The sequence below is a fragment of the Dama dama genome, chromosome 23 (genome assembly GCF_033118175.1).
Source record: "Dama dama isolate Ldn47 chromosome 23, ASM3311817v1, whole genome shotgun sequence".
In the NCBI taxonomy this organism is placed as follows: Eukaryota; Metazoa; Chordata; class Mammalia; order Artiodactyla; family Cervidae; genus Dama; species Dama dama.
In genome coordinates, this window is record NC_083703.1 from 18,876,458 (window position 1) to 18,896,071 (window position 19,614).

General features: G+C 37.5%; 1 protein-coding gene across 6 annotated transcripts in view; it reads right to left on the reverse strand.

Moving 5' to 3' along the window:
- The window catches only part of ANKRD26 (ankyrin repeat domain containing 26), a 71,906-nt gene that overhangs the window by 6,310 nt on the left and 45,982 nt on the right, over positions 1 to 19,614 (reverse strand). For 5 of the 6 annotated variants that reach the window (XM_061126091.1, XM_061126088.1, XM_061126089.1 and 2 more), the window contains 9 exons: positions 18,838 to 18,975; positions 15,074 to 16,030; positions 13,323 to 13,475; positions 10,278 to 10,348; positions 9,427 to 9,517; positions 7,928 to 8,040; positions 6,246 to 6,375; positions 811 to 1,101; positions 5 to 222 (listed from right to left, as the gene is read on the reverse strand). In XM_061126091.1, coding sequence (XP_060982074.1) covers positions 5 to 222; positions 811 to 1,101; positions 6,246 to 6,375; positions 7,928 to 8,040; positions 9,427 to 9,517; positions 10,278 to 10,348; positions 13,323 to 13,475; positions 15,074 to 16,030; positions 18,838 to 18,975 — 2,162 coding nt within the window. Of the gene's footprint in view, positions 1 to 4; positions 223 to 810; positions 1,102 to 6,245; positions 6,376 to 7,927; positions 8,041 to 9,426; positions 9,518 to 10,277; positions 10,349 to 13,322; positions 13,476 to 15,073; positions 16,031 to 18,837; positions 18,976 to 19,614 lie in introns of those variants that run through there. The other variant, XM_061126090.1, reaches the window with a different exon arrangement.

A 19,614-nucleotide genomic window follows, 5' to 3' on the forward strand; every position in this document is an offset into this window, starting at 1 on the left:
TTACTTGTCTAGTTTACCTTCCAATGACTTTCTAACTGCTAGTTCTACCAGGTAGAGATGCTTATATTTTTCCAACTCTGCTTTATGAGAATCTTCTTGCAAAGTTTTCACCTTGGAGAGTTCAGATTCCAAGTCTTTAATTCTGAGTTCCATCTGACTTCTTATGGAAGCATTATTCTTCTCTTGTAACTGCTCTAAGTTCTCTTGAGATGCTGCTTGTATCTAAGGCAAATTTAAAAAGGTAACATTTTAAAAATAATCATTAACCTGGAAAATGATATTTCCTCCCTTATGTTTTGAGTCTGTGATTCAGAAAGCAATTTGAAAGGTTAAAAAAAGAGAGAGCAGAAGTTTAAAACAATTATTGTCAATGTGAAGTGAATTAAATCAGAATTATAAAATTAAAGTGGGATTATTGTTAGAGTGGTGCTTATATAATCTGATAATTCAAAGAATAAGAGGATTAACTTAAAATTTTAAAACTTGAAGAAGACAACTTGAAAATAATTCAAGAGGATGGTACCAGTTCTAAACCACAATATTTTCTTTTCCTCCTAGTAGTCTTCTTTTATACCAATTGGTCTTATACATGAAAGGATTCTCTAGTGAGAATCACTCTGAAAGGTCAATTTGGTGATAACTGTGATGGAAACGGAAATACTTAAAGGGAGAAACAAGTGTCCCCTTCCTTCCAGAAAACTACCAAACCAACTGCTCTACGGGAAATAGAGCAAACACATAAGCTGTATACATCCAAAACGTAATTGACAATGAGGTGAATTCAAGCACATGACAGATGAACGTATTAACCTGCAAAAATAGGTTGACTTCTTTTAATTTCTCTACGAGTTCTTGTCTCGCTCTTTCTTCAATTTCCCGTTTATACTGCTCTACTTGACTGTGTTCTATCATATTCATTTCTATAAGACTTCTGAGGTTCACTACTTCTTGCTCCAACTTCTTTTTATTCTTCTCTAGTTTTTCACACTTCTTTTGCATTCCTTTTATAGACAATAACTCCTCTCGAAGAACTTGATTTTTTGCATCCAGGTGCATACATTTTGAAGATGCAGTTTCCAGCTCTGCTGTAAGATCATCGATCTGCAAGAATAAAACAATACTGCTGGGTAATGAGGCAAGTGGACTGAGCACAGCCTAACTCAAACCCAGGATCAAATAAATACGATGGTATCTGTATTGTAGAATATAGGACCAGGGATTACTCAAAGAATCAAGAAAGAAGTTCAAACCAGCAAGAGTCACAAGATATATTCTTCACTGTCATCATCTTTGTCACACAAGATCTGCACTTGATTTTGCACTCTTTTCTATTTTTTCTCCATAAAATGACAAGTCACCTCTTAGTAGAATGTCTCTTACTCCTTCCCCCCATCTTAATGCCCTATGTTTTAAAGAAGTTTGAGGGATACTGTATTGAGTTATCTAGAGCTGAGTTAAACGCTTTTCAAAAGAAGACTGTGAAAATCAGACTCTAATTAATAAATCTTGTAAATATGGATTCTAATCCCATAAGTCTTTTTCTGAACTACAAATACTTTTTGCTAATTTGAACTGCATTCCAAAGAAAAATGATTCGAAGGGTTAAAGAAATCCTATCTCCTAATAGTTCAGTGAGATAATCCACACATTTTTCTGAACAACAACAACAACAAAAAATGCCTCATTCTTATAACCATTTGTTACTTTTCACAAAAAAACAGAACATACCAAACAAAACAACAAACAAAATTTGCTGGAATTTCAGTGACACCATGTTGGAAAGAACTTTCCTTTAGACAGAATGGTTACTCGGTAAGTCAAGGTTGAGTGGAGGTGGTGGTATTGAAACTGTCTACAAATTCTTTGACACTTTCTCTGAAATTCCCTCCCCTTAAATATGTGCTGGCCTCAGTAACTGATTTCTACTGCACAGAGTCTGGGGAATATGACTTTTGCTCCGGCGGAAAACCCACCCTTAGCATCAGTCACCACGCTGCGAAGAAGCCCAGGCCACATACTGAGCACCTGTCAGTGTCCCCACTGACCGTCCCCAACATATGTCCCATCCAAAGGCCAGCTCCAACTGCCAGACATGTGCGTGAACTAATCTTCAGATGACTCTGGTCCCCACCTTCACGACATCCCAGCTGATGCAGACTGAAAAAGAAACGCGCTGGCCTCACTCACTGAACCTTGCCCCAACACAAATTTGTGAACAAAATAAATGCTGTTTTGAGCCACTAGGCTTTGACGTGGTTTATTATACAATTCGCTGGCAATAAATAACTGGCACAGACACTGATATTAAAAATACCATTAAAAAAGAACTAAAAGATGTGAGAATGCCTTTCAACCTGGAGGTAGGTGAGACCTGAAATGCAGATGCAGAGAAAGAAATGAAAACCCAAAGGGCTTCACAGCATTGTAAACTGAATCCTGATGGTGCTTGAAGAGGATGCTCGTGACAGCTGCCAGGCAAGAGAAGACAATGACACTGAAACATAGGGGAAAGGAGACTCTTGCTACAAGCCAGCTGAAAGGAACATCAATGAGAGGGTTAGCTATCCAAAAAAAAAAAAAAAAAAAAGGACTATTAAATATAAAGGAACCGGGTTCAATTATATTTGGGTTCAATATCTGTATCCCCTTTACAGCATCTCCACATGTCCAGTTGTCACATGATGCTAAAGGAGAGAAACGGCTTCTGGGCTAAGATCAAACCTAGGGTGCTGCCAGGAAACATGGTCTAAAGGTGAAGCCTGTAGACTGTGTAAAACCCTTCATTAAGGCCCTGGAAAGACTTAAGGTGCTGCCTCAAATTCCTTTAAGGATCTTAAGAGCATAAGGATTTTAAAGGCGTCATCCTACAAAGCTTCACAAGAAGCCCAAGGCGCAGAGCTTCTCTCAAAAAAGATTTGTGAGGGTAACCTCTCCAACAACATGAACCCCAATCCAATTTACAGGACACTAAAAGCTTTAAAGAGAACCTTGGCAGCAAAAAAACAGTGCTTGGCCTAACAGAGACCAAGACATACAAATGAGAATAGGCCTTTGGGATTTTCCTAGAAGTTCAACAAAGAGGAAGCTGGCTTAAGAAACATGACTCAGCTACAGACAGAGGTCATTTCTTATGAAAAAGACAGCACACAGAGCTCAGGGGGTAGAGCAAAGGAGAAGCACTCCTATGGGCAGGACCAAGTCCTCATCAGAGAGCTGGCGGCATCAAACTGGACCTCAGAGCTGCCATGGACTACGGCGCCTCCCCTTTCCCATTTCTGAACGGGAGAGTCTAGTCACCCAGCAGAATGGTGGGGGTGTGGGTGGCAGATAACTTGTCCCTTTAGTTATCAAGTCTTAGTACTGAGAGTGGTGTGCTCAAGGGGTCACACTCAAGAAATCACACCCAGAAACCGCATCCCCATGTGCCATCTGTACCTGATGAAGATGGTAAGACCTTGACTTGAGCCTGGGCCTGACACTGTAGCTGAGACTTGTGAGGGAATAGGGGGGAAAGGGTACTTTTCACATGGAAGGAACATAAAAACTTGTGGCCAGTGAGTAACTGTGCTAGTGTTTAAATGTACCCTTAAGTTTTAAAAAATGTATTCTGTAAAAAAGGTAGCATATAGGCCAAGTAAAAGTGACTTGCTGCTATTGAACAGAAGATGATGAAAGTGATGCTGCGTGAACTGCAAAGTGAGGTTAGACAAGGCAGCAGAGCTTCTGCCTGGCTCTCAACCTGGGAACCAGCCCCCATGTTGCGAGCAAGCCCAGGCTGCAAAGAGAACCTAGGTCTTCAGGGTAGGTGTTTCACTTGTCTGCCTTCACCAAAGTCCAGCCAACCACAGATACCAACTCTCAGACATGGGAATGAATACACCTTCACCTGATTCCAGCCCCCAGCCCTCGAGCTACCCCAACTGGAGCCGAGGAGATGAGAAGCCAGCCCTCCTGGCCACCTTTTCCTAAGTGTAGATTTTGAACGAAACCAATTGTTGTTTATTGAAGCTGCTAAACTTAAAGCTGATTAGGAAAAAACAGAAAAATGGATTTTTGAAAAAGAGATAGTAAAGAAACATAACTTAAATGCAGGTAGAAACTGGTCTCCTATAAACTGAAATATAATAAAGGGTGAGATTTTTAATGACAAATAATGTTGATGAGAAGAAGCATATAAATAGAAGAAAGACTTAAAAACTATTCAGAAAGAAGTTTTTTCAGGGTTCCTTTCAATTACAATTTCTTACAAATAGGCAGGTGTGTCTCCTTAGAATTTCTGCTCAAGTTTGAAAACAATGAAGACTAGTAAGCAATGAGACATATGATTTGAACTATAAGAAATAACGAGAAATAGTTTAATTACCAAAATCAGACTTTTGATCTCATCTCAATTTACTGAAATTCTAAAAGATATGGGTAGCTTTGAGTAGTTAATAATCTAGAACTCAATCTTCATTGTCCTCTCCTCAGAAAGAGAAATAAAACACCACGAGATGCCACTTCATACTTGCTAGGATGGCTATACTCACAAAGACAAGTAACGACTAGTGTTGACAGGAATGTATAGAAATTGCAACGTTTTACACACTTTGGATAAAAATATAAAATGATGCAGCCATGCTGGAAAACAGTATGGTAGGTCCTCAAAAGGTTAAACAGAGTTACTGTGTAATACAGCAATTCTATTCATAACTGTATTCCCAAAAGAAATGAAAAAATATGTTCACACCAAAACTTAGACATAAATGCTCACAGCAACATTACTGACATTAGCCAAAAAAGTAGAAACAACCCCAAAGATCCATCAGATGATGAATGGATAAATAAAATCTGGTACGTCCATACAATAGACTATTATTGAGCAATAAAAAGCAAGGAAATACTGATACATGTTAGATGTACCTTGAAAATATTATGCTAAATGAAAGAAGGCAAATGCAAACTAGTACAGCCACTATAGAGAACATTGTGGAGAGTCCTTAAAAAACTGGAAATAGAACTGCTATATGACCCAGCAATCCCACTCCTGGGCATACACACCGAGGAAACCACATCTGAAAGAGACATGTTTACCCCAATGTTCATCACAGCACTGCTCATAATAGCCAGGACATGAAAGTAACCTAGACGCCCATCAGCAAACGAATGGATAAGGAAGCTGTGGTACATATACACCATGGAATATTACTCAGCCACTAAAAAGAATACATTTGAATCAGTTCTAATGAGATGGATAAAACTGGAGCCCATTATACAGAGTGAAGTAAGCCAGAAAGATAAACACCAATACAGTATACTAATGCATACATATGGAATTTAGAAAGATGGTAACGATAACCCTATATGCAAGACAGAAAAAGAGACACAGAAATACAGAACAGACTTTTGGACTCCATGGGAGAAGGCGAGGGTGGGATGATCTGAGAGAACAGCATCAAAATCTGCATATTATCGAGTGTGAAACAGATCGCCAGTCCAGGTTGGATGCATGAGACAAGTGCTCGGGGCTGGTGCACGTGGGATGACCCAGAGGGATGGGTTGGGGAAGGAGGTGGGAGTGGGTTCAGGATGGGGAACACATGTAAATCCAGCACTGATTCATGTCAATGTATGGCAAAAACCACTACAATATTGTAATTAGCCTCCAACTAATAAAAATAATTGGGGGAAAAAAAAAAGAAAAAAAAAAAAGAAAGAAGGCAGTTATAAAGGATCCCACATGGTGTGATTCCACTGACATGAAATGTCCAGAAAAGGGCCATCTACAGAGTCAGGGAGTGGAGTCAAGGTTCCCTCAGGCTGGGAAGATCAGGAACGGAAAACTGGCACAGGATGATTGCAAAAAGCTGTAAGGTTTCTTTGGAGGGTGATCAAAATGTCCTAGCGTGGTAATGCTTGTATAACTCCTTAAACACAATAAAGTTACTGAACTGTACAGTTTAAATGAATGAACTGCATGGTATGTTCATTAGATTTCAACAAACCTGTCACCAAAAACAACTGATGCTTTGGGGTCATTAATGCTGTGCTGCTCGGCTTCAGATCACAAGCCAGGGTTCAAGACAGAGAGAGTCAAGAATGAGCCCTTTTTATCTAAAAATGATATAGGGAAAAGCAGTCGTTTTTACTGGTGTCCAACCTAAAAAATTAATAGACAAATCTGTGTTTCATTGCTCAATGCATGGAATGATTTATATTCGCCCAAATTAAGTGATTTTGGGGTTCGAAAACTGATTAAAAATTACCTTATGTTTTAGCATATTAATCTGAATATCCATTTCAGTTTGACTGGTTTTTAAATCTCCATGGAAACTAAGCTCTCCATTTTCATATTCATTTAACTTCCTTCTTGTCATTTTTAAGACTTTCTTAAATCTGTAGAAATGTATAGAATGAGTAAGTTCTTTAAGAGCCGATATTTAATAATTATTTAAACAGATATATGTTCTATCAGATAAAAACAAATCTATAAATTATAATCCTTTCTCATTGTTCTAATTTAATATTCCTTGAAAGCATAATAACTAAATTCTAATCTTAGATAAATATTATGAAGAAAAATTTTATCACATTTAAATATATTGTGTGTGATATATATATGAGTTCTTATAAATAAGTTAACGTCAATTTTTAGTATGCTAGTGTGAAATATTAATTTATTATTAAACATTAGTTATAAACCAGAGATCAGTATTCAAGCTAAAGATGAAGAGATATGATATATGAATGTTTTTTAAAATGACACAAGACACGTTTGGTCCTACTGACCACAGCCTCTATAAAAGAAAAGAAAGTAGATATAAAAATCCAAAAATGAAACTTGAAAAAAAAAAGAAAACTTTTTGGAGCCTCTTTGGAGGCTCTTTGGAGCCTGAGTTAAGTGGGAAATAACCCAAGCTGAGAGCTTTAGAAGAAAGGAAATCAGAAGAGAGAGAGAGAGAGTGTGTACCAGTCTCTTCAAGACTGTTGAAATCTTGCCCAGCACATTGTTAACAAAATGCAAAGCAATGTAGAGAAAATTAAGAGAGAAAAATATTAATGAGAATCAGAGAAGAACCCTATGTATAATCATCCCTTGGCATCCACTGAGGATTGGTTCAGAAATCCCCCAACACTCTGTGGATACAAAATCCACAGATGCTCAAGTATCCCTAAGCACAGCTTCCCTATACTTTCAGTCATTCCTATGTCACTTACATTATCTAATACAATGTAAACGCTTTGTAAATAGTTACAAATACAGTGTAAACACTACAGAAAGAGTTGCCAGCTTGAGACCAATCCAAGTTTTGCTTTTTGGAACTTTCTCAAATTTTTTTCCCTGAATACTTTTGATCTTGGTTTGGCTGAATCTGTAGATGATGAGGGTTGACTGTACTCAGCAAAAAAACAGAAGCAGTTTTTTTATCTTACTGATCAAAACATGGTCACTAATTTTATTATTCTTTAAGTTACACATAGATTTTTCTATGTACATTTTATAACTAAAATTTTGGGGCAAAAAGAAAATATAAACCAAATCAAGATACTTTTTAATGTTGTTCAACAATAACACAGGTAGGTTTTTAGATAATAAATTACTTGAATGATAAAGGGAAAGAACACAGTTAAAAGAAGGCAGGATTACCAAAAAGAACAAAGATACCTTGCAGAAGTAAAAATTCAGCATAGATGATGAAGAACAGAGTGACATTACTATATCCAGAGGCACGGTTGTTACTGTTTTAGATATCATTACAGATAAGTATAATACTGCTGCACTCAAAAACACTTCAGATTGTGCTGACTTTCCACAGTAAACTTTGAAATAGGATAATGTGTTTAATTATGAAAATACACATAAAAATGAATTTGTGTCTAAGGTTTTAATAAAATAAAATTATACTTTAATTAATAGTTGAGATTGTCAGAAACATTAAAATCTTACCCAGTAATCTCTTTTTCTAACTCACTATTTTTCTTCTTTTCTTGGTCCAACCTATCTTCCAGAGATTGTTTTAATTCAATATATTTCTTTAATTGTTCCTTTTCATCCTCAGACTTAGAAAAAAAAATTTAAGAAAATTATTTTTAAACACCTAGAGAGATTTATTCTTTCTTAAAAATATTATTTCTCATGAGTTCACAAGTTAATATGAGTTTGTAGTAAACACAGTTTTTAAACCTGATTGATGCCAATAGGAAAGTGAAGTGGCTCAGTCGTGTCCGACTCTTTGTACCCCATGGACTGTAGCCTACCGTGCTTCTCTGTCCACGGGATTTTCTAGGCAAGAGTACTGGAGTGGGTTGCCATTTCCTTCTCCAGAACAGATTTCAAAATTGATGACTTTTCTTAAAACAACTTAAAATGATTTTTCATTTCATCACTTTTCTGGAATTTAAATTACCAACATTGATTTGTTAAAAATAGAGGCTTTTACACATAAAATATTAATGCTAATGAAAGTTTTTTAAAGAGTGCCTATAATTACATTTTACTTTCTAGAGATGCTCTAAAATAATTTTCATCAATGTTTCAAGATATTCCAGGTTTTGTTAAATTACAGCTTACTAAAATAATCTTTGAAAAATTCCAATGCAACCCCCATCTCTTTAAAAAAATAAATTCAACAAATGAAAAATACATTCGTTCAGAAAAATGGTTCTATATAAAGTATTCACTATGAATGAAGAGAACAAACTACAATATTTAAAATGATTCATTCTCAAAAATCTCACAGAAAGATTTGGATTACAAACGAAATTCAAAATTCTCAATCAAATCATTACTCAAATTTCTGGACTCAAATAGATGTTTGTGTACCAATGTTCAAGGCAGCAACATTAACAATAGTCAGAAGGTGGAAAAACCCCAATTTCACTGACAGAGGAATGAACAAACAAAATGTGGTCTATAAAATATTGCTTTTGGACTGTCACAATTTTTTAAATTAAAATCTTACTATGCTGCTGAAGCTAAGTCGCTTCAGTCGTGTCAGACTTTGGGCGACCCCACAGATGGCAGCCCACCAGGCTCCCCCGTCCCTGGGATTCTCCAGGCAAGAACACTGGAGTGGGCTGCCATTTCCTTCTCCAATGCATGAAAGTGAAAAGTGAAAGTGAAGTCGCTCAGTCGTGTCCGACTCTTAGCGACCCCATGGACTGCAGCTTACCAGGCTTCTCCGTCCATGGGATTGTCCAGGCAAGAGTACTGGAGTGGGCTGCCATTGCCTTCTCCAAAATATTACTATAAAAATCATTAATTTTATGAATTCAGTCAATTTCTTCTATAAAGAGGAATCACACTGCTAGTAAAGAGCAGTATCAATGAAAATGCAATAAGCTAATCAATGAGAATTTTCACATTGCCCAAAATATTCTTATATATTACTAGTGAAAAAATTAAAATCCTTTCTCAGTATGACAGAAATTAAGACGTTGACTTACCGATCTTGTACTTAGGTTTTTCTCAAGCTGTTCAATTTTGCCCGCTTGCTTTTTGACTGTAGTTTGTAACTCGGCATTTTCAATTTCAAGCCTAAAATGCAGATTTTAAAATAAGTATTCTCACACATAGGTTTTTTTTTTTAAGATTTGTTTTGGATGTGGACCATTTTTAAAGTCTTTATTGAATTGACTACAATATTGCTTCTGTTTTATGTTTTGGTTTTCTGGCTTTGAGGCACGTGGGGTTTCACTCCCCACCCAGGGATCAAACCCCCACCCTCTGCCTTGGAAGGCACAGTTTTAACCCCTGGACTGTCACAGCAGTCTTTCACACACAGATTTTTAAAATACCATCCTGTTTTTGAACAAACATCTGCAGGTTCAATTACATAGCTTCTTAGAATTTTGAAAAGGAGATGATTTGGCAACTGTACTGTTTTTCTGTTTGTGACTAATCACTTTCCCTGGTGGCTCAGATGGTAAAGAATCTGCTGGCAACACAGGAGACCCAGGTTCGATCCCTGGGTCAGGAAGATCCTCTGGAGAAGGGAATGGCAATTCACTCCAGGAATCTTGCCTGGAGAATTCCATGAACAAAGGAGCCTGGAGGGCTCTAGTCCATGGGGTTGCGAACAGTCAGACATGACTGAGCGATTAACACTTTCACTTTTTTACTTGTGGATAATGTGAAAAATATGGAAATAATGGGGGAAAATTATGCATCTCAAAACAGCTCAAAGCTGAAACGTTACACAGCTTCATGATAATGTGTTTATTATCACTACTGATCTATTCTCATACTATACTGTTTATCTGCTTTATACTTATTTTCTACGCTGCTTAAATCGTACTTTTGGACGTGATCCTGTGTTTTCTCAGCACATCTCACAGCCTCTGTAAGTTGATCCTGTGCTTCTTGCAACTAAAAACAAAAAGAAAAAACAACTGTTTTAACTACTGATAACCGAGTAAATCCGCCATCACTGGTTTCTGTCTCTTTTGTCTGCGTATTGTTAAAGGCTGCTTTCCTGCCACACAGCAGAGCTGAGTTGTTACAACAGACACCTTAAGTCCACAAAGTGAAAATATTTCCTGTCTGCCCTCTGCAGGTTACTGACCTCTCCTCTAGCACCCAAACACATCATCCATGCTTTAAATCAGATTTTCTCAAATAAACACACAAATTTATAAACTACTCAAATGGGGAAAGACAGAAAACTACTTTATGGTAAACAAATTTTTTTATTCCAAGCTCCACATCCGCCATCACTTTAAATATCCACATATGTAAAGGACCACAGATCTTCCAGTGATTACGAGCGCTAACACTGCTCTTGGTGACAACCGGATGCTTCAGGAACTAGTGTGAGAGGCAGTGGCTATACAGGAGCCAGAATGCGTGGGCCTGTGTCACAGTTCCGTCAGTTCTGAGCTGTGTGTCCTGGAGCAAATCACTTAACCTTTCTGTGTCTCAGTTTCTCCATCCATAAAATGGAGATAATGGTAGCATCAACCTCAGTGGGATGTTTGGAAGATTATATTGTGGAGTTTACATAATGTACTTTGGAGAAGGAAATGGTTCCAGTATTGCCAGAAGGAAACCCACTGCAGTATTCTTGCCTGGAGGATCCCATGGATAGAGGAGCCTGGTAGGCTACTGTTTATGAGGTCACAAAGAGTTGGACACGACTGAGTGACTAAGCACATACATAAACTATTTAGAAGAGGACGTGACACAGAATAAGAACTGTTTATAATTGGCGTTTTTACAGTCGCTCTATTTTATCTGCAAAACAATTTCATATATCAGGCAGATGTCATGCCAACAGAAGTGGTCTTCACCACAAGTCACGCTGAAATCACTCTCCATACCATTGCAAGTGGCAGTAAGGGGGAGCACGAGACCCAGAACACATGTATCCAGTACTTCAAAAATGTTCACTGACTCCACTAACCAACTAGCAGTGTTCTCCACTTACAATAATTTGTAACTTACTTCCTCTATGTACCACTCAGTGGACAATGACCACGGATTAATATGCAAATAGCACCTCCTGGATAGAGGGGTACAGAACTTACATGACCATCAAAGGAAGGGTGAAGTCACTGCCATGGAAACATTACCCTATTGCTAAATCAAAGTTCTGAACCAATTTACTCCCAGCAACTGTTAATGTCTAGCAAGTACTCAGATGAGAAAATTAAGGTTACAAGCTATGGATATCAGAGAAGCCAACCCCAGAACCTCACAGTTGGTGAAAGGCTAGAATTCTGTAAATCCCACTTCTGGAAGCATAATGAAGGAAGGAAATTTGACATTTTTCTTCCAGAGTCAGGCAAAAAAATGAGAATTTCACTGAACAATTCTATTCTATTAGCCTAATAGAATTTAGTTTCTTAATAAAAGTTTTACTATACCAGTATCTCCAAGAAGAAATTATTGGTATGGTTTAAAGTACTTGTGTTCTAACAACTGTTAAGCTAAAATATTTTCCATTTATGCAGACAAGTATTGTGAATATCAATAAATATTCCCTGTGAAACCAATGTATATTTAGACAAGATTCTCCCTCATGAAAAAAATGACAACAAAGTAAATCAAGGGCTCAAATATTCTTCACAGACTAGATGACAAAGGCTGAAGAGAAAAGGCCTAATGAGAACTGGACAGTCAGGAAAGCTCCCTGGATAGAAGAGACTGGGCACCAGGTCTGAATAAATGGAAGACTACGCAAGAGGAAACAAAACTGTGAAGACCAAAAGGACAGTCTGAGCAAAGGCCAAGAAAAGGTGCAGTCAGCCAGTTAACTCTGAGGATAAGATCCAACCCCAGGAAAACAAAAGCATGTCCACACAGAAACTTGGATATCAGTGTTCCCAGCAGCATTATCAATAGCCTCAAAGTGGAAACAACCCAAAGCTTCATCAACTGGTGAATGGATAAATAACTTAGCCACATATTGTTTATTGTTTGACGATTAACAGAAATACAACTGATACATGCTACAACATGGATGGAACTCAAAAACATTACATCAAATGAGAAAAGCTAACCACAAAAAAGCACGCACTGTGTGATTCCATTGATATGAAATACCGCCAACGAGCATGTCTACAGAAACAGACATTAGAATGGTGTTTGCCTGGGGCTCAGAGTGGTGGCTAAGGGATGCAGGGTTTCCTTTCTGGGGTGATGGAAATGCTCTAAAATGGGTCACAGGTGACACCTTTCTACACTAAGAGATAGTGAACTACACATTTTCAGTAGGTGGATTATGATACATGAAATATATTTCAATAACTTTAAAAAAAATCCAATGGCAGGATCTAGATAATCTTCTTAATTCTCTATTTTGGATGCACGTACTATATACCATCTGAATACCTCCAGGCTTTTATAATATGTCTAAAATGAAAACAAGGCAATGCCTAACTTCAACTAGTTTGTATATTAACCTTTCCACACAAGTTATTCTGAAATCAATGAAATAAATACATATATAACTCTACAGTCATTCACAAAAGTGAAGATGAGAAATGATAATTTCCTGAAACATTCCATTAAACATCCTCTGATTTCACATGGCTTGCCTTATCTTGGTAATACAGGTATCACTAAAAAAAAGTATTGTATCAAAGAAACAAAATCTCTCAACTTCTGTGAAGAATGCTGTACAATTCTTAACTTTCCTAAGGGTAAATAATGTAAGAAAAATGTACATAATGCAAATGGCAGAATGAAACTCGAGTTTTAGACATGAGTGCATTATAAAGATAATAAAATTGTAGTAAATTACTTGCAATGAAAATACAAAAGAAAGCTGTCCATGAAAACAAGCGTCCTAAAACACTTTATCCTACATATTAACAGTCAATAGATTCAATTTCATACATACCTGACTTGTGAGTTGAGATAACTTCTTCTTTAAATCCTGTGCCTCAACTTCTAAGTTGGCACGATAACGTGACAAGACCTCCAGTGACGCCTCTGACATGGACTGCTTTTTGAGGGTGTCAGCCAGTTCTTGTTGAAGTTGTCTCACAAGTGCCTAAGAAGATGCTCTGTCACTGAGTTTATCAAATCACTTTACTATTACATTATGCTCATAATAGATAACTCTAACATATGGACTTTGAAAATTATCACCACAGACAGCAACTCACCTTCTTTTTCCTCCTGAGTTTGGTTACAGACACAGAAGGGGCCACCCTCCAGCCTTTCTGATATTACGTTACTCAGACAAGGATGCAGCCCCACTGTCCACGCCCTGCCCCTCCCAATAAATCTGTAGAGCTTCACCACCTCACCTCCAGAAAGAAATGGGTATGTAGGTAGGACAAGTGGTGGAAAATTCCACACTGTGGAAACATATTTCCTCTTTCTTTATTAGAGGCTTCGATAAACTTCACAGATCTTCACAAATTCAATCCAGTGCTCAGATCTTTCCAATAGATTCCTATCTCAGCAGAAAAATGAGGCCATTCCCTTGTGGCTTATCTGTTTCATATCTAGTAGTGTGTCTATGTTAATCCCAGACCCCTAATTTCTCCCTCCTCCCCGCCTCTGCCCTCGGCTGAGCACCAGGACCTCCTGAGGAACACGGGGGGCTCTGCTCAGGGCTGTGCAGTCACCTGCCTGGGAGAGGACCCGAAAGATGGGTATGTGTGCAACTGAATCAATTTCCTGTACCTCTGAAACTGACGCAAAACTGGAAATCAACCATACTCCAATAGAAAAGAAAAATGAACTTTATAAATGAGGTTGCTCCCATGGCCTTCAAGGAGCCTCGATAACCTGGCCTCCACCCACCTCCAGACCGCAGCTCCTACAGCCCGCTCCCTGACTTACTCCATTCCTGCTGCTCACGAATCCTGCCACCCTTCATTTTTAGAGGACAAACTTGTATTCAAATGATAGTCATTGATCCTTAAAATGAGAATTATGAGCAAACTGATTGTAAAAATGTTCTAAGTAAATAGCATAAAAACCAGTGGGAAGATTAAATCAGGAATAGTTTGGCTAAAGCTCACCACTCAAGTCCCAAATTATGATTCAATGACAAATAGATGACTTTCAAGAGTTGAGAGGCCATAAGAATAAATTATTCAAGGCTGAAATTTTCCCAAATTAATTCAAACTGACATGAATAAAATTAAAATTATACCAACAAATATGACAAAAAGCTATGACAAGCACTGAAGCCAAAGTACAATATATAAAATATAGCATCTGGGAAACCTGGAATTGACTGTCAAGATAATCCATATAACTAAAGCTTAATTTTGAAATATTCATTTTAGGTTTGAGCATTTCATTTATCTACTTCATCATGATACTGAAATGTGGTAACATAAACATTAAAATTATTATCGTAAAAGAGTAAATTACTAACATTGTCTATATTAATAATTTAGAACTGAATCTCTTAACATTTCATACGCAATACGATGTCTCTACTCAAAGTAAAGCATTTCTTGGGTCTATTTTTGTTTGCTGGATACAAGGTGTGCTTTTAGGCTGGTTTAGAGACCATAGATTCACAGCCTGTGTATTTTTTAAATTCAGCTAGATTCATCATTTAGCCAGAATCAAGAATCACTTTGAACTTTCTTTCAGGGAGACTGAGAATTTCTTCTGGATACTCACTTCTCTTTCTGCTTTTTCATTTTCATACTGATACATTCTCTCTTTTAAATGATTACATTCATTGATTAACTCCTTGTTTCTTTCCTCCAGCATCAGACCTTGTTTCTCACTTTCAGCCTGAAGTTTCCTCACGATCTGCTGAAACTGGTCTTGGATGCTAATGACCGTCTTCTCCTTACTGTCGGCTTTGTTTTGTGAATCATCCAGTTGCTGTCGGAGCAACATGTTTTCACTCTGGAGTTGAGATAATCTCTCCTCTAAGGATTCCTGCTTTCCAATATATTTATTCACTTTGCCTTGTTCGTTTTGATACATGTGTTCAATTTCCTGCTTTTGACACTCTGCTTGGCTTAGGTCTCTCTGGACACGTTCTAACGTCAAAATCTTTTCTCTGAGAGCATCTCTCGTGTGATGCAGCTTAATTTCTAGGTTATTGAACTTACTTTCCGCTCTAGAAAGTTGCTGGGAAAGCATCTCGTTGTTCTCTTTCAGGTTAGACACATCGAAATTCATTTTGTCCTGCAAGTGTAACCACTCGTCTCTTGCTCTCTGGAAGGCAAGTTCCAGGTCTCTTTTTGATGTCTGACATTGATCATAATCGTGTGTGGCAGCAGCCAGTCTAGAACGGTAGGATTCCACTTCCGTTTCCAGTCTCTGTTTGCTTTCTTTTTCGTTCTCCAGCTTCGAGTTTAGCATTGTATTCTCAGCTGTCAGAGCATTAAGCTGGCCTGTATACTGGAATATAGTCTGTGTTAACGTTTCCTCATTCAGTTTTATTGCCTTTTGAAGATCATCATTCTTTCCTTTTACGATTTCAATGTCCTCAAAATATTTCTTTTCCTTTTCTTGGTTCTGATTTTTCACTGCATCTATCTCCAGTCTTAGCATGGCAATTTCATCATGCAGCATGTGGTTTTTGTGCAACTGATCTTTTGCTTCTTCACAACTATCTGAAACCTAAGTGAAACAAAGGAGACTTTTAGCTAGTACTCAATAAAGTGACATTTCATGACTTCCTCTGAAATGAAAGACTAACCTCTATGTTTATACAATGAAAAGACTGTACCAAGTATGTCTCCAAATGGAAAAAACAAGGTTCAATACAAAACTCAGACTTTATACAAGCAGAAGTACCCAAAAGTTCAAAAAGTTTATTGAAGACAACTAATTGGTGAAAGTAAAAAAGAAACCCCAGAGACTTTTCAAGGAGCTCAGAACTGGAAAGGCTTTTCTTTGAATTACAACAAACTTGGAAAGGCTTAAACAAAAGATGTATAGATCTGACTACACTTAAAAATTGAATCTGATGTGGTATATTTATACAATGGAATACTACTGAGCCACAAAAAAGAATGAAACGCTGTTTGTAGCAACAGGGATGCTAGACCTAGACATTATCACACTAAGTGAAGTCAGACAAAGGCAAGTATTATATCATACTGTTTATATGTGCAATCTAAAAATGAACTTATTTACAAAACAGAAAGAGCTTCACAGACATAGAAAACAAACTTACCGTCACTATAGGGGAAAGGGAGGTATGGGAAGGGAGAAATTAGGATGTTGGGATTAAAATATACACACTAGCACATATGAAATATAAAAATTGATGCCTTTGAACTGTAGTGTTGGAGAAGACTCTTGAGAGTCCTTTGGACTGCAAGGAGAACCAACCAGTCCATCCTAAAGGAAATCAGTCCTGAATGTTCCTTGGAAGGACTGATGATAAAGCTGAAACTCCAATACTTTGGCCACCTGATGGGAAGAACTGACTCACCTGAAAAGACCCTGATGCTGGGAAAGACTGAAGGCGGGAGGAGAAGGGGATGAGAGAGGGTGAGATGGTTAGATGGCATCACCAACTCAATGGACATGAGTTTGAGTCAACTCTGGGAGTTGGTGAGAGACAGGGAGGCTTGGCGTGCTGCAGTCCGTAGGGTCACAAAGAGTCAGACACAACTGAACTGAAACTGAACTGATATATAAAATAACCAACAACGATCAACATAAGGAACTACACTTAATATTCTACAAGAAAAATCTGAAAAGGAATGTGTGTGTGTGTTAGTGTGCATGTGTGTTAGTCACTCGGTCGTGTCTGACTCTTTGTAAACCCCATGCACTGTAGCCCATTGGACTCCTCTGCGCATGGAATTCTCCAGGCAAGAATACTGGAGTGGGTAGTCATTTCCTTCTCTAGGGGACCTTCCCAACCCAAGGATTAAACCCAGGTCTCCTGTATTGCAGGCGGATTCTTTACAGTATGAGCCAGCAGGGAAGCCCTATATATATGTGCATATATATATATATATATACATACATACATACATATATATATATACACACACATATACATATATAGCTGAATCACTGTGCTGAATACCTGAAACTAACACAATACTGTAAATCAACTATGATTCAATGAACAACACTACATGCTAGCTTTAGAAACACTGCATCTGATACCTAATCTATACAGCTACCCCACAGTAAGAGCCTTGGCTCTATATATATCTAAACAGATTAAATTTCATAAAAAATCTTTTTTGAGACTATGCTACCATTCTAACATTTAAATAGTCAATTACAAGAATTATATCTATTGATAACTGTACTAAGCACTTCTACAAACATCAACTAACTCATTAGCTATAATTCTGGAAAGGAAGAAGTTAAAAATATAAGCTGCAGGCTTTTCGCCAGGTCTTCTGACTCTACTAGTCCTCTTACATCAAACCACAGTTACTTCTCTAGCGCAAACATATAAATACAAAATAAGCCTCTTATTTCACTCATGGTACACACACTAAAGGTAAATACGGTAAAATGTAGACAGCTCTTAGAAAATCATGAGATTATTTGCTACAGCAGTAACTTTCATTACCTCTTCATAATGTTTAAAATAATAAGATGGGGGAAATACAATGAAAAACACAATAATAATCACTAATATATATTATGGCATACCTATCACTGTTTTCAAAACTTCCCTGTACTTAAACGGGATAATCACAGAGCAGAGTGCTCATTTTCTCACAAGTAGAAGAATGACATCCAAAGTGTGGTCTCTGAACTGCCTATAGTTTCCTCCCTACCACCAGGGGAAGTGATAAACTAACCTAATGATCTTTCGAGGAAATCACATGGCTACCAACAACCAGAATATCTATTGTTAGCAGCAAAAGTTAGTTTTCTTTAGAGGGGGAGGGGAGACTTTCATAAGTTTCTTCTGAAGAAACAACTTTTTAAGGTGTTCAAAACTGTTTTAATAACTGATGTTTAGTTTTTGCAAATTGAAAACCTGTAAATGATGTGAAAAGGCTGTTGACAGGGCACTGGTTACAGAAATGAGAATGGAGCCAGAAGCGGGCTCTGACTGAGACACTGGTGGTGAGGACGGGCATGCGGTGACCGACGCGCTCACCCCAGAGCAGAGGGACGTGGTCGGGTAGCGTCGTCGATGCAGGGACAGATATGGTCTACCTGGCCTAACGCGCAATCAGGGTGCCGGTTCTTCCAAGATAGTCACAAAAACTTTGAGATCAATTCCTATGGAAAATATTAAACGCCTCTCCTTGGATGAGGCCATCAGATGTCACTGCCTGTCTGCAGCAGACAAACGGATTTGAATTACAAATATTACTTTATCCAACAGATAGGCTTTCAAAATCCTCTACACTTTCTATGATATATAGTGTTGGTTTTTAAAATATATACATACATAGATACATACACACATATTTGAAAATGACTACAGATAATACCTCAGAGTTCATTTCCTTATTAGCCATTTCTATCTCCTTTTGTTTGGCAAGGTGATTCGCCAGAATTCCATCCTGTAAGATTCTGGCATTCCGTTCTTGAGTAAGCTGCTTCTGAGTGTCATTTCGCTCTTCTATAACCTGTAGAGACATTATATGAAGCTTTGGGCCCATACCATTAAAAAAAGAAAGAAAAGTTAAAAGATTAGGAGAAGAATTGAAAATTTAAAAAACTGTTTAAAGGAAGTAGCCTTTTTAAGCACAAGGATCTTTATTCCCACATGAGTAACTCAGATTTTCATTTAAATGCCTGCTAAATTTATCACAGAGCAAAAACATATGTAGACATAGTATTATGAAGGAAAATTTCTTTACAAAGCACTTAACTAGTTCCTCCAGTGTCAAGGCAACTTAGCCTGTATTTTAACATAAAAAAGCCAAAATTAATACATGGATTTGAATTAAGAATACTACTTTAGAGGGGCGGGGCCTACCAGGTAGGGGCAGAAAAAAAAAAAAGAATACTACTTTGTCTAATGAATTAAAAATGCGAATAATTATGTTAATGAGTAAGCTTGACTTATGTCCATTCCTCCACTCAGAAAACAGACACAGAGCATCTAATTAGAAGCCAAGAATGTCAAGAAATTAATAACTTAAGCTCTAAAAGTCATAGTTAATACTTAAGATAACAATTTTGTTCTAAACCTAAATAATACATATTAAAGGGACACTATAAATAATATTGATGAAATAGTGTCAGAAATTTGAAAATTTCAC